This window comes from Pipistrellus kuhlii, unplaced genomic scaffold, assembly GCF_014108245.1.
Source record: "Pipistrellus kuhlii isolate mPipKuh1 unplaced genomic scaffold, mPipKuh1.p scaffold_m20_p_1, whole genome shotgun sequence".
Taxonomy (NCBI): domain Eukaryota; kingdom Metazoa; phylum Chordata; class Mammalia; order Chiroptera; family Vespertilionidae; genus Pipistrellus; species Pipistrellus kuhlii.
Window position 1 is genome coordinate 91,097,723 of NW_023425404.1, and position 25,734 is coordinate 91,123,456.

At 42.5% G+C, this 25,734-nt stretch overlaps 1 protein-coding gene across 5 annotated transcripts in view; it reads right to left on the reverse strand.

Moving 5' to 3' along the window:
* The window catches only part of BBS4 (Bardet-Biedl syndrome 4), a 128,242-nt gene that overhangs the window by 43,118 nt on the left and 59,390 nt on the right, over positions 1 to 25,734 (reverse strand). For 2 of the 5 annotated variants that reach the window (XM_045587186.1, XM_036456679.2), the window contains exons 5-15: positions 19,939 to 20,050; positions 18,920 to 18,992; positions 17,776 to 17,829; positions 14,279 to 14,406; positions 8,325 to 8,379; positions 7,361 to 7,429; positions 6,256 to 6,408; positions 5,999 to 6,170; positions 3,543 to 3,612; positions 2,788 to 2,929; positions 1,445 to 1,646 (exon numbers count right to left, since the gene is read on the reverse strand). In XM_045587186.1, coding sequence (XP_045443142.1) covers positions 1,445 to 1,646; positions 2,788 to 2,929; positions 3,543 to 3,612; positions 5,999 to 6,170; positions 6,256 to 6,408; positions 7,361 to 7,429; positions 8,325 to 8,379; positions 14,279 to 14,406; positions 17,776 to 17,829; positions 18,920 to 18,992; positions 19,939 to 20,050 — 1,230 coding nt within the window. Of the gene's footprint in view, positions 1 to 649; positions 1,029 to 1,444; positions 1,647 to 2,787; positions 2,930 to 3,542; positions 3,613 to 5,998; positions 6,171 to 6,255; positions 6,409 to 7,360; positions 7,430 to 8,324; positions 8,380 to 14,278; positions 14,407 to 14,545; positions 15,485 to 17,775; positions 17,830 to 18,919; positions 18,993 to 19,938; positions 20,051 to 25,734 lie in introns of those variants that run through there. The other 3 variants (XM_036456673.1, XM_045587191.1, XM_036456684.2) reach the window with 3 other exon arrangements.

The window sequence follows — 25,734 nt, forward strand, 5'->3', positions numbered from 1 at the left end:
CCGTGTTGGGTGCATATATGTTTACCAGGGTTATTTCTTCTTGTTGGATTGCTCCCTTTAGTATTATGAAGTGGCCTTCATTATCTTGTTTTGTTTCTTTGGTCTCTATGTCATTCATCTCCCCTCTAATTTATATTATTTCCTTCCTTCTGCTTACACTTCCTTCTCCTTCACTTTGAGGTCTAATTAGTCAGATATAAGTATTGCTACCCCAGCTTTTTTTTCATTTCTATTCGCCTGGAAAACTTTTTTCCATCCCTTCACCCTCAGTCTGTGTGCGTCTTTTTTTCTGAAGTGGGTTTCTTGTAGACAACAGATATATGGGTCAGCCAGGAAACAAAAGTTCTTTCAAGCCCAGCTGGTATGGCTCAGTAGTTGAATGTCAACCCATGAACCAGGAGGTTATGGTTCAATTCCTGATCAGGGCACATCCTAGGTTTCAGGCTTGATCCCCCATAGAGGGCATACAGGAGGCAGCTGATCAATAATTATCTCTCACCATTGATATTTTTATCTCTCTCTGAAATTAATAAAAAATAAAACATTTTTTAAATAAAAAATTTTAAAATAACATAAAAAAAATTTTTCAAAGCAAATTTAAAAATTTTTAAAAGTACCCTGCTGGCTCTTAGAACTACATATTTAGAACCAATTCTTAAAGGATCTGTCTGGCTGGCTTCTCATTTCCTGGGTGAGGTGATGGGGACCAATGATGACTGCAGAGACCTCAGGCTCCACATGATCATCACAACATATGCTGCGTTCTGTGGTTCCCAAGGAATGTGCTCTACCTGTCATGTGACCTTTCTTAATCATCACCAGAGAAACCCCTACTCTATGGTGATCCTATTCCTATTTTTCTCTTATTTGTGCTGCTGCTTCACTTGGACATGCTTCCACATGGGCTTCAACTCCAGAGGAAGAGATGGTAACTTGAATTCTTGTTCCAGAATTCCCAAAGAATTATGCTGAATTTCAAGAAACCCCATGTTTTCTAGCATTACTGGGACTGTGGTATATCTTTGCAGCTGTGAAGTTAGGCCATAACAAGAAATGAAGCAAACAGTCAAGTTTGCCTTCAATGAGTAACTAAAAGAAATCTTTAATTATCTGCACCATGTCAACTTATGATAAGGCAGTGAGATTTAAAACAAGACTATATAATAGAAAGTACTGAATATATTTCTAAATTTGAATATTGTAAAGACCCAGTATGCTAACAATCCAATTAAGCCTGCCAGTAACTGTTACCTAATATAGAACTTGCTTTAAAGAAACTAATGCCAATTTGGCTACCTTAAGACTTTTTCTCCCTTCCAAACAATATTACATTGGACAGGTTCTGAGTCTGAAAAGTACAGGCTTCATTCAAATGTGTAACCTCTTCATTGGTACATGTGACTATGACCATGAGGTCTTTATGGCATTGTGTGTAACCTCCTACCTGAGGGTAGCTTGCTGTATGCAGCCGCTGAAGACATTGCCTGTCCTAGAGCTTGATTAGAGCCCAGAGGCTGCTGGAAACCAGAAGCTTTGCTAGTTGAAGTTGTCCGTTGCTTTGATTTGGGATCTTTGACTGATTTTGTCCAGACCAGTGCCTCCCCAACCTGGAGAGCAGCTCCCAACTTCTGAGCCATCTCCACCATCTTGTACCCACATGTGAAGAAAAAAAAGAATCAAGGTATGACCGGCAGAGACAAGCCTACCTGCTTCCTACGCCTTCCACCTGGTGGGTTATAGCTGAAATAGTGACTACTGGTACTAGCATTTGAGGGAGGAAATACTTATTACAAGGAAATATTTCTCAAACAGCAGAAATCACAGACTGCCCTTATTGAGGCAAGAAAGTTCATACAAGATCTCAAACCTAACAATTCAAGTTTGGTATGTTACTGGGAGGAAGCTACAATGAGATATGGGCCTCAGAGGGGTTGTATTATCAGTAGCAGGTTCAGTAAGCCTGAATTTCCTCTTACTATTTTCTTCTAGGAAAGTTTTGTGTGTTTTTTTGTTTTTTGTTTTTTTTTCAGGCTGTCACTAATTGACAGCCTGAAAAAAAATAGGCATGAGCTTATAACAGATTATCTTTGAATTATTTGTGTTTGATCAAAAGTGTACTGACAGCTTGCTTATGGCTCCTTAGAAGCTAATAAAAGACATATCTCATGCCGTGGCCAGTGCGGCTCAGTTGGTTGAGTGTCGGCTCAGCAGTTGGGCATTGACCTATGAACCATGAGGTTACAGGTTCCGTTCCTGATAGGAGCTCATGCCCAGGTTTCGGGATTGATCCCCATGTGGGGCATGCAGAAGGCAGCCAATCAATGATTCTGTCTCATCATTGATGTTTTTATCGCTCTACTTCTTTTTTTTAATATATATTTTATTGATTTTTTTATAGAGAGGAAGGGAGAGAGATGAGAGGTAGAAACATTGATGAGAGAGAATCATCATCGATCATCTACCTCTTGCACACCCTCTACCAGGGATATGTCCGCAACCAAGGTATATGCCCTTGACCGGAATCGAACCTGGGACCCTTCAGTCTGCAGGCCGACACTCTATCTACTGAGCCAAACCAGTTTCAGCATCTCTCTAGTTCTTTCTTCCTCATTTATATCTATAATAATAAAAGCACAATATGCTAATTAGACTAGATGACCGGCCAGATGACCTCCTGGACAAAGCTGCAGCTGTGAGGGCCGAGCCCCTTGCACAAATTTCATGCATTGAGCCTCTAGTATTAATATAAATATTAATATATTTAATAAAAAATATTAAAAAAAATACCTCAGAGTCATATTCTAGAGAGCTACTGTCCTTGAGTAGGTTGACTTTCTTCTCCATCTCCTGATACTGGGTTAGGGCATCCCTCTTCTCACCCTGGTTGTATAGCAGCACAGCATAGTTCAGGTTGATTAAAGGGTTATACCTATAGCAAACAGACAAGGATTCTATGAAACTTAGGCTTCACAATCAATGGTCATTTAGATTTTCCCATTACATAAAAAACAAAACTGATTGTAAGTAGAGATTTCTCCATTCTGCAGCAAGGTAAGAGGAACACACATGCTATGTGTGGATTTGTGGGAAAGAATCAAGGATAATTGCCCACAATCAGGACCAAGTCTGACATCTCAGCCCTCAGCAGGGACCACCAAGTGGGTTGAAGAAGTGATTCCTACCCTGCTGCCTAGCCAATGTCAGTGGAATGAATATGGAGAGAGTCACATTTATCTTAGATTGAACTGAGCCCAGAGCTGCATCTGATATTCCATCTAGCCCAGTAACCAAAGTCCACTGCCAGCTCTGACTTTCTCTGGTCTCCTAACTACTAAACTTAGGGCCAGAAACACTTTCTTAGAAAGTGTCAGTGTCGGTTCCACTGCAGGCTTAGTAGCACATCCTTCCACACATGCCGTGTGCACAAAGCCTATGGAGAGCAAGCAACTGGACTGACTCAGGCAAAGCCAGTTGTCTAATGCCACTTCTTGGCTTTGGAGAGTCTAGCTCTCCCCAATACTATTCCCCAAGGTGCAGCTTACTTATCCAGGCAGACTGCTTTGTCATAAGCTCTCTTGGCATTCTCTGTATCTTCCAGATTGGTCAAAGCCACTGAAACAAAGAAAGTGAGGACTGAGACTGGAGAACCCAGCTTAGAAAGCAGAAGAAATGTTTCAAGACCACAGTTCATTCAGTTCCCCCAACATAACTGCTCCTTTGCCTCCTTAGTGTCTAGCACCACCATCTACTCACTCAGCTTAGTTTCCTGGTGTCATCTTCAACAGTTCCCTTCTGCAGTCAATCAGTTGCCAAGTTATCTGAACACAATTTTTTGCAGTTTCTTTTCTGACACTGCCCAAGTTGTTTCTGGCTGTGGCAATGTCCTCATCTGTACCCATCCACTTGTCACAATGCTGCCAGGTTTCTCAACAACTTTCAAACAAATCTGAAAATGACACTATCCTGCTTAAGAATCCTCACTGGCCCCCAATCACCCATAATCCTGAGCTTTAAAATTTGTTTAGCACCAGGACAATTTCACTTTTTAAATCAGTATTTTCTACAATAGAAGCCTCACCTAATAAAAGGGTAATAGGCAAACTAGTCGAACACCATCATAGTAACAACAGATTAGCAGGCTGTGCACACAGAAGACACAGGTGGGCGGGGACTTGCAGCATTGGGACATAATGGCAGCGGGGACAAGGCGGGAGTGGCCTGTAGAGGGCAGCCTGTATGTCCCCACATGGCAGTGGTGGCTGTGAGCACTCCTGATGGCCGCTGCCACTTGCCCAGAAGGATCACAGATTTCTTCTGCCAAGTGGCAGGAGAAACACTCTGCTAGGAAACCTCCACACCAGCAGCGAAGGCAGGTGAGCAAAAGAAAGCCCAGCAGTGAAGGCAGGTGAGGGAAAGTCCCAGCTCCACAACTAAGAGCTCCCAGCCCAGCCATGCCCCACCTTGGCCTCCAGCACCACAGGCCTGGGATTCTGAGAAAGGTAGCTCCTTCCTGTGGCTCTTCAAACTCCCAGTTACTTAATTATGAAACCCCCTCACCAACCCTATAAGATATATCTCTTGTACACTAAATGATATCTGGAACTTAGCTGGGCACAAAATATATATATAAACTAGAGGCCTAAGGCCTAAGGCCTCATGCAAGAGTAGGCCTTCCATCCCCTGGCTACTGATACCGACTTCCCTCTGGCACCTGGGACCCATATTTCCCTCTGACACTGGTACACACCCAAGACCCAGACTTCCCTCTGGCCCTGGCTTCATCTGGAAGGACATCAGAATGATGTCTGGAATGATGTCCGATCTAATTAGCATATTACCCTTTTATTATTATAGATTAGAGACCCGGTGCACAAAATGCGTACACAGGTGGGGTCCCTAGGGCTGTCCAATGATCAGGGCCTATGCGGGTTGTCTCACCCATTCCAGATTGGAGCCAGGTCTACCAGCTGCTGGATAGGGCCTGCCAGGTGCTGGACGGGGCCTGCAGGATGGGGCCTGCCAGATGGTGAGGGACTGCAGGAGGTGTGCCGGCAGGGGGTGAGGAACAGGGGGAGTTTGGCTGGCTGTGGGAGGTTGGCTGTGGGAGTGCAATGACTACCAGAGGGCAGCTCCTGCATTGAGTGTCTGTACTCTGGTGATCAGTGTGCATCATAGCGACAGGTCAACCAATCGTTTTGGTTGTTCGATTGTAATGGTTGCTTAGGCTTTTATATACACTGAGTGGCCAGATTATTATGATCTCTGAATGCATAATAATCTGGCCACTCTGTATATATATTAGAGGCCCAGTGCATAAATTCGTGCATGGGTGGGGGCCAGCCAGCCTGGCCAGGAGGAGGGGATATGGGCAGTTGGCTGGCCTGTCTGCTGGTCGAACTCCTGGATGAGGGGACAATTTGCATATTAGCCTTTTATTATATAGGATATACACTGAGTGGCCAGGTTATTATGCACTCAGAGATCATAATAATCTGGCCATTTAGTGTATATATAGATCACATGTGTCAAACACAAGGCCCGCGGGCCAAATCCGTCCCGCCAGGCCTTGCAATGTGGCCCGCACCGCGCTGTCATCACTGCACTCCGCTGCGTTTCCATCACAATGACAGTTTATGACTGTTCAGTAAACCATTTGGCCCGCGATTTAGGCTGGATTTTAGATTTTGGTCCCTTCTCTGATTGAGTTTGACACCCCTAATATAGATAGTCAAGGGAAAACATTTGGTAAAAGATAAATTAGGTATGATCTTGATTTAACCTGTTGGTCTTTGAGTGAAATTGCCCCAAGTTAGAAACAACCAAATGCTTTGTCATTATTTTCTTCATTGTTTTTCAAGCTCTAGCACAATAATCTAGATTCCTATGGGACCTGCAAGGGGATGGCTTCTACAGGGTAGCCACTCACCTCCAATGATTCTAATTCATTTCCCCCCTTATTACAGACTGTGGAGACAGTTTCCACACAATAGTCTCTTACCAGCCAAGAGCATGTACAGTTCCCCCATCTTTGGCTGGAAGTTGATGGCTGCACTGAGAAAATGGAAAGCTGATGCATACTGCTGCATGGTCAAGTGAACAAGGCCCAGATTATAGAGAATCTTCCAATCAAAGGGTGCCAAATAGTTGGCTCGTTTCAGGCAGCTGATAGCCTGCAGGAGAGAGGAGCACTTGATGAGGGTGGGACAAGCTGGGCAGACCCAATAGCACAAAGAAGGAAGGTGAGGAGACACTCACTGCTACATATTTCTTCTTGCCAAAGAAACACATTCCAATATTATTCCAAAGTGGAGGACTTTCTGGAACAGCAGAAGCTACAACTCTGTATTTGGTGAGGGCAACATCAAAGTCTCCATGGGTCTGCATCATGCTGCCTGCTGCCAAGATTGCCTGAAAACACAGGATATGGGAAGTTGATAATTCAGTCATTCCCAAAAGGCTGTAGTAATGAAGGAGCCTTCCTGGGTGTAGATAATGTACATCATGACTGAGGACTTCCAGAGACATATAAAAGATATTCAAGTTATTAGGGACAAATGCTCATGAGAAATCCCTGCACCCCAGACTCTGGCTCTCTTTGGCACAGTACAGAAAAAAAAGAAAAAAGAAAAAAAAAAAGATAAAATGTCACTGACTTTACCCAGCTCATTTGTTTCCTACTTCTTCCAACTTCTAACTAGAGAAGGCAATATTTCTGAGCACACTATCTTTAATCTGTTCCCTGTAGCCCCTAGTTGATACATTAAGTGCTGATCCAGACAACTCAAATACTCCTTTCATTGCCACTTAAAGTATAGTTCCTTCTGCCACAGCACAAAGGTGACACAGCTTTAGGCTTCATCAGTCCAGGGTTCAGGTGGGGAGCTGATGGAGTCAGGCTAATGTGACTCTGAGATAGGACTGAGTCTGTATCCTTCACAGCCTGTTTTGCTGCATCTCCCTCAATGACATTCATTCACTTAATGATCTTCTCACCCCTAAAGACATATCTAGACAAGGTTGTAATTGAAAATTCATTAAAAAACTAGAAATCATTTCACCAGAAGTATTTTTATAGTTGTGGAGGCTTTGCTAATTTCATAAATATATAAAACTTTACCAGTACTACAATTTTGCTTTCTGCGTAAGTTATAGGTCTGTTATAACAAATGTGCTCTTTTGGAAAATAACAAGCAGAACACCAACACTTTACAATATTTTCAAATGAAAAGAGCCATGTTTATTAATATTTTTTCTAAGTAAAATGTAATTTCTCAGGTATTCAAAATGCTTTTAAGGGCCAGATCACCTCTAGGAGTGGAACATCTATATGAAGGCTCTGGGGTTTGACAGCCTACAGTACCTTGTAGTTGATAGGGTCATAAGTTAGAGCATTTCCGAGGTGTTCAAATGCCTTCTGATAAATGCCAACCTTGGAGAAAAAGCAAACCAGAGAATTGTATCAGCGAGGAGATAGCAGTTCAGGAGTCTGGCCAATTACACCCTGACTTTTCTGAGTTCTCTTTACAAAACAGAGCTACTGATACCAGATAGAAAAAGAAAACTAAAAATCCCCACATTTGTCCCTTGATAAGATCAAAGTACCTATTTGCCAGGAATTATCTCTGCCATAATATGCTCCACACTAATGTCTCTTGGCAGGAAATGGGCTGGTTAGCCTCATCTCCCTTGGGGTCAACCTCCCAAGCCAAAGCCAGGAAGGCCCAGGGGTAAACTCCTAATTCCTTTTAAAGAAAAATGAAACAAACAGAAAGGCTACTAAAGAGGAAGAACTGGAGGCAGGATCAGCCGAGCAGTGAACTTTGGGAGTTGATGGGAAATGGGACGACTAGAGGTCCCTCCAGGATTCTGGGCCCCAGTTCTCAGGCTAATAAGTGATTGAGCTAAAAGAATTTCATTCATACTCAGGAAGGAGATAGACTTCTTATTCTAGACAATGTTTTGCCTCCTCTTTCCTATAGCACCTGGCTGGGAAAAAGGAACAACAGAAATGGCTTTAGCTCCAAAACCCTGATAGTGCTAACTTGTATCTCTCTCTCCCCACAACAAAATGACAGTCCTTGTGACCAGTTATTTCTCATATATGTTCTTTCCTTTAAAAATTATAATTTCAGTCTTTTTTTGAAAGCAGAAAATTAATTTTTTTAACAGATAAAGAATATAATAATGCAGAGAGTAAGGTTGGTGTGCTTCATATGAACTTCAGTGAAAAGTGCTAAAATAAAATCAAAATGCAGGGAAACCACAATACACATAATCCAAAAGTATTTCTAACATCAATGCATGAATGAGTAAAAAGTTCTTACCTGTAAGTAGAGTAATCCTAAAGTTGTAAGAAGTTCTGTATTTTCTGGTGAGAACCTGCAACACAGAGATCAACACAGAGATGCTCAAAAGGAAACAAGATGTGAATGAGATGCTGAGGCACATGCACAGTAACATGCCCTCATGCAACATCTGAAAGACAGTGTGTGTCCCACTCTCCATGGAAAGTCCCCAAAACGATTGGGAAATTGCCTTTAATAGTGTGTCATTTTAACCCTGGCTACAAGGGAGGATTGCTCAACAAGATAGAAATAGGGCCAAAACCGGTTTGGCTCAGTGGATAGAACTTCAGTCTGCAGACTGAAGGGTCCCAGGTTCGATTCCAGTCAAGGGCACGTACATTGGTTGCGGGCACATCCCCAGTAGGGGGTGTGCAGGAGGCAGCTGATCAATGATTCTCTCATCAATGTTTCTGACTCTCTATCGCTTTCTCTTCCTCTCTATAAAAAAAACAATAAAATATATTTTTAAAAAAAGATAGAAATAGGACTTAGAATTCAGACTCTTTTTTAGGACCATTTCTTAGAGTTCAAGTCCTAAGACAAAACCTATTGAATATTTTGTGTGACTGTCTTCATTATACTGACAGAATTAAAGAATAATTCTTTATAAGCCAAGCCAGTAAGAAACATACATACCGTGTTTCCCCGAAAATAAAGCATCCTTCTAAGTGAAATATAAGGCATCCCCCTGAAAATAAGGCTCCCCTAGGCTCTGTCTCAGAATGAAAATTAATTTACCGTAAACTGGTCGCTAGGGCCGCCTGCAGGAATGACGACCTATCTCCAGACTCTTGATATTGCAACAAACAAGCCATTCAAAGACAATTTGTGCATGGAAATTAATGACTACATTGAAAATAGAATGGAGAGAAATCAGCGTGGAAACTCTGTGAAACCTAAACTGCAAGAAGTTGTGACTTGGGTGAAGAATTCATGGGGAAAAATCACTGACAGTTGCATTGCAAATGCATTGCGAGCAGGCTACCTTGACAAGAAGTACTCATTTAAAGACAGAGCTATTGCTAAACATGAGAGATTTGGTCCACTGATTCTGAAAGAAATGGAGTCACAAGAAATTCACCAGGAAATTCAGGAATTGGATTGTTATGATGATGTTCCAGAAGATGATGACATGATTGTCATTGAATAAATGAGTAAATTCTTGATACTGTAGGTTTCACGGTTTGTCTGGTTTGTGTTGACAACTACCGTACTACCGTACCGTTTACAGGTAATAAATTTCCTTTATTTTTACTTAACAATAAATGTGTACCGTATTCTTCTTCATGGGAAAATAAGACATCCCTGAAAATAAGACCTAGAGCATCTTTGGGAGCAAAAATTAATATAAGACACTGTCTTATTTTCGGGGAAACAGGGTAGCTTTAGTCAGTTTCCTTCTGGTAGAATTTCTTTTTCCCCATGTTCTCACTGTATGCACAATGGCAACCTGTATAATTTTCTGTGTAATTTATGATCCTAAGGGCCCTAATGCTCTGTTCTCCACATTAAACAAAAGGCCATGGTAAACAGCCACACTAAACAAAAAAAAAAGGAAGACATACCAGCTCTGGGAAAGATTAGCCACTGACTTAGGTAAAAGATTATCTGCCTTCCCAATCCCTCACTAATATTTGTCTTTGTTACAAAACTGAGCTATGATCTGACTACAGGATAATCAAACAGTAACAACAGTAAAAATGCCAAAGATGAAGAACAGTGTTGCATAAGTCGAAGCAATGAGATAGGGCACTGGTTACCTATCAGGCGACCAGAATGAGAGGGACCAAAACCCCAACCAGGGAGACCTGAGCTGGCCAAACAAAGCTTACTCAGTTCAACTGAGTATTTGCCCTTCACTTTGCCATAATAAATATCCATTTTCATCATCTCCCTTCCCCAAACTAACTTGCATGATCTACCAAAACTGCTATCTCCAAGCTGTGGATCTCCACATTCTCAGTAATGCTCAGCTGTCCTCTTGGAAATTCTTGTGACTTAAGTCCTTGACCAACCACTGAAAGAATGTCACCCTTATGTGAACTCATTTTCTAGAAGCCAGGGGTTACAAATTAAGGCTCCCAGCAGCCCCACAGAAGCTTAACATATGCTATGTGGGCTCCTTCCTAGTTGTCCACATATACATAGCCTCTTGATGATAAAAGTCTCTTAGAACTTCACTTAACCAAGGGATATTTCTATCTTTTTAGGCACAAAATTTGACTGAAGAAAATTCAGAAAGCTGTAACTGATGGAACCAGAAAAGTTACTACATCATTACTATGGTAGAAGACAAAGTTAATTAACATGTTAATTTAACAAATTAAGTTTAGTTCATAGTCTAACTACCATAAATACTAGACTCTGTGACCAGGCATTCTATTAAATGGACAAACGAGACATTAGCAGGCGTCTTCAAACTACGGCCCGCGGGCCACATGCGGCCCGCAGAGGAGTCTGATCCGGCCCGCCAGGTTTTTTGGGCAGTGAGCGCAGCCGAGGTGTTACAGTAGGAATTAGTAGTTCATATAGTCCGGCCCTCCAGCTCTCTGAGGGACCGTGATCTGGCCCCCACTTTAAAAAGTTTGAGGACCCCTGCTTAAAGCATCATGGTGACAGCTATCCCATTTAAAACAAAGAAAACCCTATACAGAAAAGGCAAGATAACGTGTGTCCAGAGAGAAAACATGGAACACCATCCTGGGAAAGCCAGTCAGTTCCAATATCAATAGGAGGTTTCAAAAATATATATATTTTTAAAACAAGATATTTTTTTTAAATACTTTTTTTTAAAAAAAAACATTCTAATAAGACCCTCCTCCCAAGCATGTGTGCCCACTTCCCTTACAGTTGGATGTGGCCACCTCATTAATTTTGAACCATGGAATGCAAGCGTAAAAAGGTGTACAACTTCTGGGTCACTTAAAATACTACAAGCTTTTTATTTAGTACTTAGTTTCCAGTACCACCTCCCCCAACCACAGTCCAGAATATGGAGGTTATAGTAACTCAGCTTCACCCATGCAGATGAAGATAACCTAAACAATGGTGAGTCAAAAAGAAAGGAACCTGGGTCCCAGATTGACCTTGTAGAGCACAGCTGCCCACCGAGGCTAAATCAGTCATGCTGGAAACCAATCATTGTCTCACTAATAAAAAGAGGCTGGTCAACCTTGAAGCTCTGAAAGATCAGAACCAACCACTCCTATCTAATTGAGACAATGGTAACTGAGGCAACTTTCCCATCTTGTAATAATGTAAATCCTTACTGATAAGATAATCCACTTATTACCTGCCTAAGGGCTATGGGTCTTTCCCAAAGCTGTTTAAGGGTAATGGGTGTATCCCATAGCCTCAATAAAAGGGATAGCAAGGCGAGAGCCTAGTGGTAGTCTTCCCACTAGAGGTTAACTCCTGCCTGCCCCCCCCCCCCCATTTTCCCAAATTAACTCTTTTTCCAGTCTCTCTCTTCATTTTAGTGTGTGGCCTTCTCCAGAAAACGGACCCTGAGTGGGCCCTGAACCACACGGGTCGTGTTAAGGACTCCCACACAAGAGAATCCAAGATGGCGGCATAGGTAAACACCTAACTGCAGCCTCACACAACAATTTCAATAAAATACAACTAAAATACAAAATGGACATTGCCCAGAACTACAGGAAATTTGACTGACTGGAAATTCTACAACTAGAAGGAAAAAGAAAACCAGAAGGAAAATCACGTTGCACGTGCGAAGAGGACGGAGCTAGAGAGGAGAGAGAAGCTGAGTGCCTGGCTGGCATTCCCTAGTGGGAAGGAGATGAAAGCTCCGGACTGTGCTGAACTCCAGATCCGACAGCAGTGAACCTCAGTTCTAGGCCAGACTCTGGGGACCCAGGCTCATACAGGCGGAATCTCAGGGGAGCGACAAAAGGCAGTCCCAGAGGTGCTCACATTGCGCGCAGAGAACGGACAGTTGACTGTGCCGCTGGATTGCCCTAGCGGGAAGGAGACAAAAGCTCCAGACTGCTCTGAACCCCACTTTCAACTGACCTGAACCCCAGTTCCGGGCTCATTGGGGGAGAGCTTAGACTGTTTGGTAGCGGACAAAACTCGAGGGCACCTTTCTCTCAGAGGTGCTTGCAGAAAGTATCAAAGGACACTGAGGAACACTGAGACTCAGGAGCCTCATAGGGCAGGGCTGACAGGAAGCCAAGGCTGTAGGCTCCACCCTGAAACTCTGCCCCATCCAAGCTGAACACGGAGACTTTTAAAGCTACCAACTCAGGGAAGCTGCGAAAATGCTGAGACAAGGAAACAGATCACAAACGAAAGAAATGGAAGACAAAAAGCGACTGGATATAGAGTTCAAAACCACACTTATAAAGTTTTTTCAAGAATTTCCTTAAAAAAGGCTGATAAAATAAACGAGACCTATAAGGATATGAAAAGGGATCACCTAGAAATAATAAGAGATCAAGAAATAAAGAATACATTGTCTGGAATAAAAATATTATACAAAGTCCTAAAAACAGAATGGAAGACTGCAAGAATCAAGTCAAAGAGTTGGAACATAAAGAGCTGGAAGATACTCCTCCACAGAAGCAAGAAGACAAGAGAATTCAGAAAGTTGAAGATTATTTAAGAAACTTCTGGGACAACTTCAAGCGAACCAATATCAGAATTATGGGGGTCCCAGAAGAAGAGAGAGAGCAAGATGCCAAAAAACATACTGAAAGAAATAGTGACAGAAAACTTCCCCCATCTGGTGAAAGAATTAGACCTACAAGTTCAGGAAGCGCACAGAACCCCAAACAAAAGGAATCCAAAGAGGACCACACCAAGACACATCATAATTAAAATTCCAAGAGCAAAAGACAAAGAGAGAATATTAAAAGCAACAAGAGAGAAACCTATAAAGGAGCACTCATACGATTGTCAGCTGATTTCTCAACAGAAACCATGCAGGCCAGATGGGGATGGCAAGAAATATTCAAGGTGATGAATAGCAAGAACCTACAGCCAAAAATAATCTACCCAGCAAAGCTATAACTCAGAATCGAAGGCCAGATAAAGAGCTTCACTAATAAAAAAAAAAAGCTAAAGGGAGTTCATCACCGCCAAACCAGAATTATATGAATTGCTGAAAGGGGTTCTTTAGGAAGAGGAAAAAAATAAAGATAAAAATTATGAACAATAAATATGTAATTATCAACAAGTGAAACTAAAAACAAAGGGAATTAAAAAAATCTGATGAACAATATTAACTGTTGAATATAATAGAATCAGAGATATGGAAGGGGAGTGAACTGACGATTCTCAGGAAAAAGGGGATTGGGGGTGTGGGAAGAGACTAAACAAAAACTTCACCTATGGATTAGGACAATGGGGGGTGGAGAAAGGGCAGAGGGAGGGTGGGGTGGGAACCTGGTGGAGGGGAGTACTGGGGGGGGGGGGGAGGGAACATTTGTAATAATCTGAACAATAAAGATTCGTTAAAAAAAAAAAAAAAAGGACTCCCACACAGTCATACTAATTGGTGAGAAATACAAATCTTCCTTATTTAGGTCATTGGGATCTCTTAACCTTAGCATAACATTTGCATTCATCTAATTCATACAAATAGTTATCAGTCATATATATTCTCTCGTAGGCTTGAGAATTCATATATCTACTCCCTTTTTTTTTTTTTTTTTTTTAATTTTTTCCTTGCTCCAAAGTTGGGCAGTTGGGTGGACCTTTTTTCTGCCAAGGGCCATTTAGATATTTATAAGATCATTTGTGGGCCATATAAAATTATCAATTTAAAGATTATCCTGCTATATTTGGTCAAACACTTAATTAACTCACCACTAATACCTTGGCAGGGCCAGATCAAATGATTTCATGGGCCTCACCTGGCTTATAGGCCAGATGTTCCCCAGTCCTGCTCTAACGGAAACAGGTACACTTACTCCACAGCTTTCTTGTAGATTTCCATGGCCTTGTCCAAGTCTCCCACCAGCAAGTGAATCTTCCCCAGCATTATGTAAGTCAGATCATGCCTATTAAGCTGTAGGGCATGATGCAATTGGTCTTGTGCCTAATAAGATTGATGAAGAGAATGAAATCACTACCATAAAGGACAATGGCTGTGTATGTATAAAGCAAAAACAAAGCTCCCGCTATACTAATGTAGGAACATTCCATTTCAGCCAATAATAAAAAATTACAACTCGTACCAAAACTGTACTTGCTGCCAGGACAGGTGGAAACATGGAGTATCTGCCTTTGGAGCCATTTGGAAGAATTTTTACAAGATGACTAACTTTTTGAATGTTTTTGCTTCTTTTCTCTCTTTTTATAATCCTCACCCGAGGATATTTTTTCCATTGTTTTGCAGACAAAGTGTGAAGGAAGGAAGAGGGCAGGGGAAATGGAGAAAGAAACATTGCCTGGAAAGACAAACATTTATTGTCCCGCATGCACTCCAACTGTGGCCGGGGATGGAACCCGCAATCAAGGTACTTGCCCTTAACAGAGAATCAAACCCACAATCCTTCGGTCCACAGGCTGATGCTCCAACCACTTAGCAAAACCAGCCAGTGCTATTTTCTGCTTTTTAATAATCATACCTATGATTCATATTTCATAAGTCAAAAGGGGGCATCATAGTACGGTATACAGCACTGTCTAGCTGCACCAGTGACCAACTGCACAACCTTTCCCAGAGGGGACTTCATTTTCCTCAACAATATTTTGATAAATAAATGAATGGATTGTTCTCATTTATACTCAATATGTACTCACTGAGTACCTGTTGTTCTAGGTGCTAGGTATATTAGAGCTAACAAAACAAACTTCTTGCTCTGGAAAAGCTTATATTCTTCCTAGTTGATGATCAAAAGGGCTTTTTTAGTGATTCGCTGATTCAACAACTATTTACATAAATGCCAAGTATTGTATTTGCTCTGTTAGCTTTACAGTAACATTTAAATATAATCTTTTTCTCCTTTACAGATATGACCAAAAACCAACCTGCCTCTCCCTTGCCTCAGAATAATCCTATTAATAGAAATATACTTGCTTGAAATAGTCTTTGAGAGAAAAATTTCCTAACCAAGTATATTAACAATGTAGATCTGCCCAGTGGACAGGGGGCCCATTATATATAATATATATATATATATTTTTTACTTATACATATCCTATTTAATAAAGAGGAAATATGCTAACTGACCCTCATACCATTGCAAAGATGGTGGCAGCCTACAGCCAATAAGGAATATGCTACTTGAATGTCCTGTCGTCAAATATGGTGGTACCCACAGCCAATAAGGAGGGAATATGTTAATTGACTGCTATGCCATCAAAGATGGCGGCACCTACAGCCACAAAATGGCAATGCCCAGTCCCCTCAGCCCTGCTGCTGGAGCCTCTCAGTCTCCTCAGCCCCCCAGCCACCCAGGGATGGCCCAAGGTGTAGGCAAGCCTCGGATGGTGGCTGCCCAGCCGCCCAGGGCCACCTGAGGCTCAGGTAACCAGGTCCAGCTGAGGCTTGCACTATAGACAGTGGCAGCAGCAGAGGTGTGATGGGGTGTTGCCTTCCCCTGATTGCTGGGTTGCCTCCAGCCCCTGAGGGCTCCCGGACTGTGAGAGGGAGAAGGCCAGGCTGAGGAACTCCTCTTCAGTGCATGGGCCTCTAGTTATTATATATTTCACAAGAGTAAAAGTTACTCTCACACCTCAACTGCTGATGTACAGATTTTTTTTCACATACCTGAGGGATAGATTAAATGTTGTCAAATGGATATTAACCAACTGAGATTCTTAGTCCTGTCAGCACTAGGGAAAGGAGAATAAAACTTCATAATCACTAAGTGGAAGCTTTATGAAGGGAACCCTATGCAGCCCACTATCATTAATTTTCAGAGCTCTCAATTAATTTAATCTATCCCTCAGTTAAGATATATATATATATTTTTTTCTTATATATAGAGAAACATGTAAATTGACCCTACCTCTGCTACACCCACAACCCATCAGAGTGAATATGCAAATTAATCTAACAAAGATGGCAGTTAATTTGCATACATACCTGGGTCTTGGGAACCTCCACCAGGTAGAGGCTTTAAGCTTGGGAAGGGGCCGAGTCTGCGATCAGAGGGGCAGAGGGTCCCCCTTCCCAAGCCTAAAGCCCAGGGCAAAAACTTTAGGCTTAGGAAGGAACTGAGCCTGTGATCGGAGGGTCGGGGGGCGGCGGAGGCTTTAGGCTTGGGCAGGGACCAAGCCTGGGATCAGAGAGAAGGGGATAAAATCAATGGAAATATATCCTTAGGTGAGGATAAAAATAAAAATAAAGAAAGAAATGTCATGTCCTATGAAAGACACATCTTGAAAATGCTTAAAGAAAGTTGTCATTTTTTTCATGGTGAAGAGACTGGAGTTCGTGTTGATGAAAATACCTTGATGGCTGTAGTGACTGGTAGTGGCTGCAGCAGTGGGCTGATGGGGCTGGCACCTTCCCCTGATCAGCCTCCCTCAAAAGGAGATCAGACTGCAGCTTAGGTATGCTCCCAATGGGGAGAAGGCCTAAGCCATCAGTAGGGCATCCCTTGAGGGCTCCCAGTATGTGAGAGGAGGCAGGCTGGGCTGAGGGTGCATGAATTTCGTGCACCAGGCACCTAGTTTGATATAAGAGCCTTAGAGTCTGCAGCTTAATCACAATGAAATATAAAGTCTCATATAGAAAATAACCTTAGAAACTGAAACTCAGAAATCAGATCCACTTGTAACTTAAAATTTACCTCCAATGACCTTAAAAACTAAAATTAGTTGCTATCAGAGCATAAGAGAGTTACCATGGTCATGATTACACTTTTAAGACTTAAAGGTCCACTTTTTTGTTGTTATTAATCCTCACATGGGGACATTTTACCTTTGATTCTTCATGAGAGTAGAAGGGACACAGAGAGATAAACATCAATGTGAGAGTGATACATTAATTGCCTCCCACACACACCCTGACCAGAGCCCGGGATCGAGCCTGCAACTGAGATATATCCCTTTGACAGGAATTGAACCCGGGAACCTTCAGTCTGCAGGCTGATGTTCTATCCACTAAGCCAAACCGGCTAGGGCAATGGTCTACTTTTTGATACCTAAGTTTTACTGAACATTTGTTTCTATACTGGAAAATTAATCTGGGGTAGAGAAAAGGAAGAGAGAAAAAAGGAAATTAGATGACCATTTCCTCATAATATTTCTAGAATTTCTCATTTTCTTGTTAAAAGCCGGGATATGGATAACAGCAAATGAAAAGAAAAATGGAGATAGGTGTATATGGCACTTTCAAACTTTTACTTCCAAAAATCTGTGCAAGCACTAAGAATAATACAAAATGAGCAATGGCACCTCTGTAACAAGTATACCCTCAGTGAAATCACTAGCCACCACTATTTCTATAAATTACCTTGTTGAACTGTTTCAGATAAATGTAGCAAACTCCTAGGTTATGATAAATCTCCTACACACAAAAGAAAACAGCTTAGGTATAAATTCCACATTACATATTAGAGTGAAACAACAGTCATCTAGAGATTGTTATTGTTCAGCAAAGTTTAAACTTTAAAATATGCATTACAGTCAGTTTTTTACTAGATTTCATATTCAAATATATTTAATTCTAAAAAGATGAGTTCCTTAATATACCCCACACACAGAGATAAAAAGACATAAAAGCAGGACAAACAGGAGATCAACTTCATTTGTGCCCTCTTCTCCGAAGAGACTACCCCCCACTCCTGTCCTACCCTAAAGAGATACATACACGTATATGTGTTAATTGGATTCCTTTTCCTAGGAATCTAGGAATTCACTAAGTGATGTGGACTTTGGGACTGATAGCACCATATGGAGGGTACTATAATGGAATATATGTATTTGAAGTCAATCTGCAAATGCAGACAGCAGAGGTCAGTAAAGTAAATTAAAGTCCACAGACCAAATCCATCTCTGCCTTATTTTGTAAATAAAGTTTTATTGTTATTGTCCATGATTTTTTTATACTAGAACCCCAGAGTTCAGTAGTTGTCACAGAGACTATATGAAGCCACAAAGCTTAAAATATTTACTAACTGGCCCTTTAAAACATAGAACATTTGCCAACTGCTGATCTATAAAAAGAAGAAATAAAACAGAAATGAAGAGTAGCTACCTTGGTGCTGACAGCTTTCCAGTTCTAGTTCATCGCAAGACCAACCTGTATTTCCTGACCTTAAGCTCTACAGAATATCTTTAATTCCCTTTATTAAGACTCCCTTTATTTAGAGAAAGGAGAGAGCATTTCTAGACAGGAAAGCTGGATTATCAACAGGAATCAGATTAATGGCGAACTGCTTAACAGCAACACTCCCTGCCAGAAAACCATGCAGCAGTATCTGCTAAGTTATTCGAAAACATAGTTTTTGATCTTATGTCTAACTGAATCATCAATTTAGTGTGAGGATAAAAACAATTTTGGCATGTAAGAATTCAGTAACAACAAAAGACAGCCATATGATAAATGGAGCCATGAGCTGTAGCTAATAACAAAGATCTAAAAGTTTCCCACTTACCCAGTCTTTCTGGTTAAGTTTAGCTGCTTCATTATATACTTCAGTGGCAGCTTTATGTTTCCCCAAAAGAAATCTGCGGAAGAAATACAGTTTCCATAATTATTAACTCAAACCTTTTAGAAGACTAACTCCACTAACCCCACATTTGACTCAAATCCAATCCAGCTGAGCCTTCTGAAGTCTCTTCCCTATGAGCTGGTCATACTGGTTCGGTCAGTGAGGCTGCTGTCTACCAACAGCAGAAGCTCTCTTGGTAGCAGTTCCAGTGCCTTGATCAACTTCTATACCAATTTTAGTGAATTTTCTGTAATTTATTTTCTACAGTGTACTACAAATGTAGACCAAAAAAGAAACAAACCAAATAATGTACCATGTTAAGCAAGAGCTGCCATCACTTATCACCATCATCTATTAGGGATATGCTCTTCACTCCCAAACCTAAGTCTGCTCTGGAGAAAGCAGGGGGAAACCAGGCTCTATGCAAAGAGAGTACAGGTATAAATCACAATTTAGGTTTAAAAAAAATTAGGTTGAGAACCCCACAGAAACTTTACTACTGGAATACTGTACTGGGGTAGTAAAGCTATTAGAGCACCTAACAGCTTAGAAAGATTTTAAAGGTTGCTTGCATTCAGGAACCTTCAGAGCATCCCCTCAACAAACATTAAAAATCTACTATGTGTTAAATATTATGCTAAGTATTGGATGAAAAAATTTCCATGGGTTGCCAATAAGATTAGAGAACTGAGGACACAAAAGTCAGTATTTATATGAAAACCTTATTTTCATTGCAAGAAGAGTGTAGATTAACTGAAATTTGACCAAAAGGAGATAACTCACATTTTGGTCATATTTCAAAGTTAACCTACACTCTTCAAATGAATCCCACTATACCTATTAAGCTACTCTCCCTCTATGGATAAGGCTGATCAGGCTGCCAGAAGTAGCCTCTTCCTAAGAATGCTCATTGCACAACATTTTCCATGAGTGTCCAGGACCTCCAGACTGCTGATACTCACAAAGATCTGGCCACCTGCTTGAGGTTATCAGCACACTGAGGGCTGAGAACAGCACATGTCTGAAAGAGTTCTAGGGATTCTTGGATATTTCCTTCCAGGCGAAATATCAGTGCTGCCAAGAAACAGAAAATAAAGTTGTGTTCTGAGAATAGAGCCTGATATAAATAAATAAATAAATAAATAAATAAATAAATAAATAAAAAATTGGAAAAACGAGAGGTGGAAAATTATATCAAAGAAAGTCTTTGGATTATTATATCTTCAACACAATCAGATGGGCTGAAACAAATAGTAAAGTGACTAACACGCTAAAAACCTTTTTTTTTTTTTTGAGACCTGAATGTTTTATTGTGAGAAATAACAAAGGAGTTTTCACTATGAGGAGTTCTTCATATTTACTAAGGGAATAAATAAGCTCAAGCTTAAAAAAGGAAAAAAATAGGAAAGAAAGACATTTAAATATTTGGCAAAGATTGTTTTTCAGAGACTGAAGTGGGAAGAGGAATATATCCCCTTCAAGTTTGTTACTCAACAATATCGCCAAATCTTTCAGTTCAGTGATGGCTAAAAGTTGAGCATTGACTTATCTTTCCTAATTCTGGTAGCATTTATAAACTAACTTCACATGCATTGTTAGACTTGGCAAACAATAGCTTTTCATAGTATTCCAGTTGCCCTTTGCTTGTTTCCCTCTTCTCAGAAGCAAAGCAGCCAGTAGAGATCTCCTCTGAAGTACTTTTAGGCTCTTCATAACCTTCATTCACCTCTTGAATGTCAATTTTCTTTCTCTCCTTTTCTTTCTTGAGTGACGCCATATTATCCTATATTTTAAAAAAGCCTAATATGCTAAGTGTCCAGTTGTCCAGTCGGCCTTTCAACCAATCCTACCTAATAAAAGAGTAATATGCAAATTAATCATCACTCCACTGCACCATCAGCCACGCCCACCAGCCAATCAGAGTGAGTATGCAAATTAACCCCAAACAAGATGGCTGCAGCCACTGAGAGCAGTTGAGAGGCTTGGGTTTCCCTAGCAATAGAGGAAGCCAAGCTTTCCACACAGCCTGGCCAGCCCAGGCCTCCACTCTAGGATACAAAGTTTCAATTATAGAAGATAAATCCCAGGAAAAATGGCAGATGCCACAGAGCTGGAGAGAACAGGCTAGGGCTGCTCCCAGCAACAGAGGAAGCCAAACTTTCCACCTGCCCTGGCCAGCCTAGGCCTCCACTCAAAGATTCAAAGTTTCAATTATAGAAGGTAAACAAATCCAAACAGAAATTGCAGCAGCCATGAGCAAGACTTCGTTCCAGGCTACAAAGTTTCAATTGTAGAAGGTAAATAAATTCCAGATATCAGGGCCTCCGCTTCGGTTGCAGGGTGGTGTAGCTGGCCTGCAAACCACCACTGGTCCCCTCACCCAGGCCACCTCACACCCCAAGGGAACCCCCACCCTGATCCGGGACACCCTTTGGGGCAAACCAGCTGGCCCCCACTCGTGCACCAGGCCTCTATCCTATCTAATAAAAGAGTAATATGCAAATTAACCATCACTCCACTACAAAGATAGCAGAGCCCATAGCGCCAGGGAGGAGCACATTCCACTCCCAGGCTACAGAGGGAGGAAGAGCTGCAGACAGAATGCTGGGCTGCTGGGCCAGGGGCGTGCTCTGAGCTGCCACCACATGGCTTGGGACATACCCCGGGTCCAGCAGACAGAATCCCAGCTGACAGAAAGTGGGTGCTGGGCTGGGGGTGAGCTCTGAGCCACCACAGTGCGACTTGGAACACCCTAAGCAGACAGACACTGGGCTGGGGGCATGCTCAGAGCCACCGCCACATGACTTGGGACACACCCCCGGCCCAGCAGATAGAAGCCCAGCTGACAGGAAGCGGGGCCGCTGGGCTGGAGACATGCCCCCAACAGCCCCCAGCCCAGTGGACAGAAGCCCTGCAGACACAATGCAGGGGGTCCTCCGTGCATGAGCTGAAGAGGAAACACCTTTTCTGCAGGCTCATTGGCTAAGCTGCCTTTCACAGTGTTCTTGGTAACCTGAGTAATAAGAATCTAAGAAGGTGATCTAGGGTTTTTCCACCACACTCCCGGAGGAAAAACTAAGGTCTGCTGATGGAGGGGCTAAGAAATGTCATATCCTACCCTAGCCAGTTTGGCTCAAAGGATAGAGCCTCTGCCTACTGATCGCAGGGTCTGGATTCGATTCTGATCAAGGTCAGGTTGCAGGCTCCTCCCTGGCCAGGGCTCATGCAGGAGGCAAACAATTGAAGTGTCTCTCTCACATTGATGTTTCTCTTTGTCTCTCCCTCTCTCTTCCAAGCTCTCTAAAAAGCAATGGAAACATATCCTCAGGTGAGGATAAAAAAGAAAGAAATGTCACATCCTTTGAAAGACACATCTTGAAAGTGCCTAAAGAAAGTTGTCATTTTTTCATGGTGAAGGGACTGGAGTCCATGTTGAAAACACCTTGGTGGCTGTGACAGTGGCAGCAGCAGTGGGGTGATGGGGCTGGTGCCTTCCCTGATCAGCCCAGTCACCTCCTACAGAGTTAGGCCAGACTGTGGCTTAGGCCCACTTCCTGTCAGTAGAACATCTCCTGAGGGCTCCCAGTCTGTGAGAGGGGGCAGGTTTGGCTAAAGGACACTCCCCCAACCCAGTGCACAAATTTCGTGCACCGGGCCTCTATAGTAAAAGCATAATATGCTAATGATATGCTAAGTCCACTCAACTGCTCCCTCGCTATGATTTGCACTGACCACTGGGGGCAGTCGACTGGTCCACTTACCACCAGGGGCAGTCAACCAGTTGCTTTGATGTGCACTGACCAACAGGGGGCAGATTTTCCAACTGGTGAGTGAGCTTGCTGCTGGCATCCGACTGATAGAGACTGAGTGAGATGGACTGGATATGCCTGGAGCCCTCCCACAGTCCCTCTCCGGCTGACCAACTTCCAGCATCCCTCCAAGGCCCCGATTATGCACCGTCGGGGCCCCTGGCCTGCACCCTCTCGCAATCTGGGACCCCTCAGGGGATGTCAAAGAGGCAGTTTTGGCCCGATCCCGCAGGCCAGGTTGAGGGACCCTACTGGTGCACAAATTCGTGTACCGGGCCTCTAATCTATACATAAAAGCCTAAGCGACTATTATGGTGGAACTACTAGAACAATCAGTTGCTATGATGAAAACTGACCACAGGGAGCAGACACTCAACAAAGGAGCTGCCCTCTGGTGGTCAGTGCGCTCCCACAGGGGACACACCACTCAGCCAGAACCTAGGCTCATGGCTAAAAAGCACAGCGGCGATGGCGGGAGCCTCTCCCACCTCCGAGGCAGCACTATGGCACAGCAAGCAAGCAGGCAGTAAGGAGCGAGAGGGCATTGAGGAATTCCTCCCACCCCTAGTGCACAAATTTTGTGCACTGGGCCTCTAGTCCTTAATATTAAGGAATTTGGCTAAAAGTTCTACCTTTGCCTCAATAATATTTGAGTCTAGTAGAACTTTATTGAGATTGTTTAATATTTCTGATGATTCTTGACTCCTTTTTTAGCAAGAGCGTGTCTACAGCATGCTTTCACATGCCCATTATCTAAAGCACCTAATCAGAATCCTGCTTTGCCTCTGCAAACTGGTACAGATTCAAGTAACAGCTTCTGTTTGTATAAATAGCACATTCCTTATTGTTAATCTTTAAGCATTTGTGTTATTTACCATGGGCATCTTCATAGTTTTCATCCTTTACACATTGATTTTCTTTCTTTCTTTTTTTTTTTTTAATAAATCTTTATTTTTTAGATTATTACAAATGTGATCCTCTTCCTCCCCTCAATTGCTCCCCTTCACCAGGTTCCCACCCCACCCTCTGTCCTTTCCCCATCCCCCATTGTCCTCATCCATAGGTGCACAGTTTTTGTTCAGTCTCTTCCCGCACCCCTACTCCCCTTTTCCGAGAATCGTCAGTCCACTCCCCTTCCATACCTCTGATTCTATTATATTCACCAGTTAATATTGTTCATCAGATTTTTTAATTCCCTTGGTTTTTAGATTCACTTGTTGATAGCTACGTAGTTGTTGATCATAATTTTTATCTTTATCTTCTTCCTCTTCGTAAATAACCCCCCTTCAGCAATTCATATAATTCTGGTTTGGTGGTGATGAACTCCTTTAGCTTTTTTTTATTTGTGAAGCTCTTTCTCTGTCCTTCGATTCTGAGTGATAGCTTTGCTGGGTAGATTATTTTTGGCTGTAGGTTCTTGCTATTCATCACCTTGAATATTTCTTGCCATTCCCGTCTGGCCTGCATGGTTTCTGTTGAGAAATCAGCAGACAATCTTATGGGTTCTCTCTTGTTGCTTTTAATATTCTCTCTTTGTCTTTTGCTCTTGGAATTTTAATTATGATATGTCTTGGTGTGGTCCTCCTTGGATTCCTTTTGTTTGGGGTTCTGCGGACTTCCTGGACTTATAAGTTTATTTCTTTCCCCAGGTGGGGAAGTTTTCTGTCAGTATTTCTTCTAGTATTCTTTCGGTATCTTGCTCTCTCTCTTCTGGAATCCCCATAATTCTGATGTTGGTTCGCTTGAAATTGTCCCAGAGGTTTCTTACACTATCTTCAACTTTCTGGATTCTCTTATCTTCTCCCTTCTGCAGAGGAGTGTCCTCTGGCTCTTTTTGTTCTAAATCTTTGTCTTGATTCTTGCGATCTTCCAGTCTGTTTTTAGGACTTTGTATAATATTTTTTATTTCAGACAATGTTTTCTTCATTTCTTGCTGATCCCTTATTATTTCTAGTTGCTCCCTTTTCATATCCTCATAGGTCTCATTTATTTTATCGGCCTTTTTTAGGATATTATTGAATAACCTTATAACTGTAGTTTTGAACTCAATGTCCAATCTTTTCTTTTCCTCCATCTCCTTCCTTTTTGTCCTTCTTCTTGTCTGCATTTTAGTTGTTTCTCTGATTTGATGGAATAGCTTTGTGTGCTAGGTGTTCTGGTAGAGCCCAGTAGCACAGCCTTCCCAGTTACCTGCGGTGGACAGTCTTGGTGTAGCCCTTTGTGGGCTGTGTGTGCAGTCTTGTTGTTAAGCCTTGCTTATTGTTGGTATCACTGGGAAGCGCTGATCTCCAAGCCAATTGGCTGTGAGGATCAGCAGTGTCTCAGCAAGGAGGGTTTCCGTACTCTGCTTGAATAGGGCGGGGTCTTGGGGTGGCGCAGACAATCTTTGGTTCCCTGTCAGTCTCGCCTTAGAAAAGTCCTGTTCGTGGAGAGTTTTGGAAGATTGGTTGCAGGCACATGCACCTCTTTGGTAAAGGTGCAGACAAGCTTTGGATTGCAGCCAGTCTCTCCTTAGAGAAAGCCAGCCTCTGGGAGAGCTTCTGTGCTCAGCCACAGATAGGGCGGAGTCTCGGGTTGGTGCAGACAAACTTTGTTTTCCCTTCGGCTCCTCCCCAAGTCCCGCAGTAATGGCCTCTGGCTTCACACACCTCCAAGAGATCTCTGCCCGCTGCCTGACAGTCTCTCCTCTCCCTGTCTGGGGCTGTCTATCAGAGCAATAGGGTGATTCTGTTTTCCTCTCGGACAAGAAAGCCAGCCGCGTTAGCTGTTCGCCCTCTCCACGTGCCAGGAGTAAGCCAGTAGTGAACTCAGCCCGGCCCGCCCTCTCGGCGTGCAGGGAGTAAGCCAGCAGCAATCTCGGTCCGGCCCTTCTTCTCCACCAGGAGTAAACCAGCGCCTTTTCGCGCACACAGTTCTCCGTACCTTCACAGTTCCTGAGGTTCAGCGTGC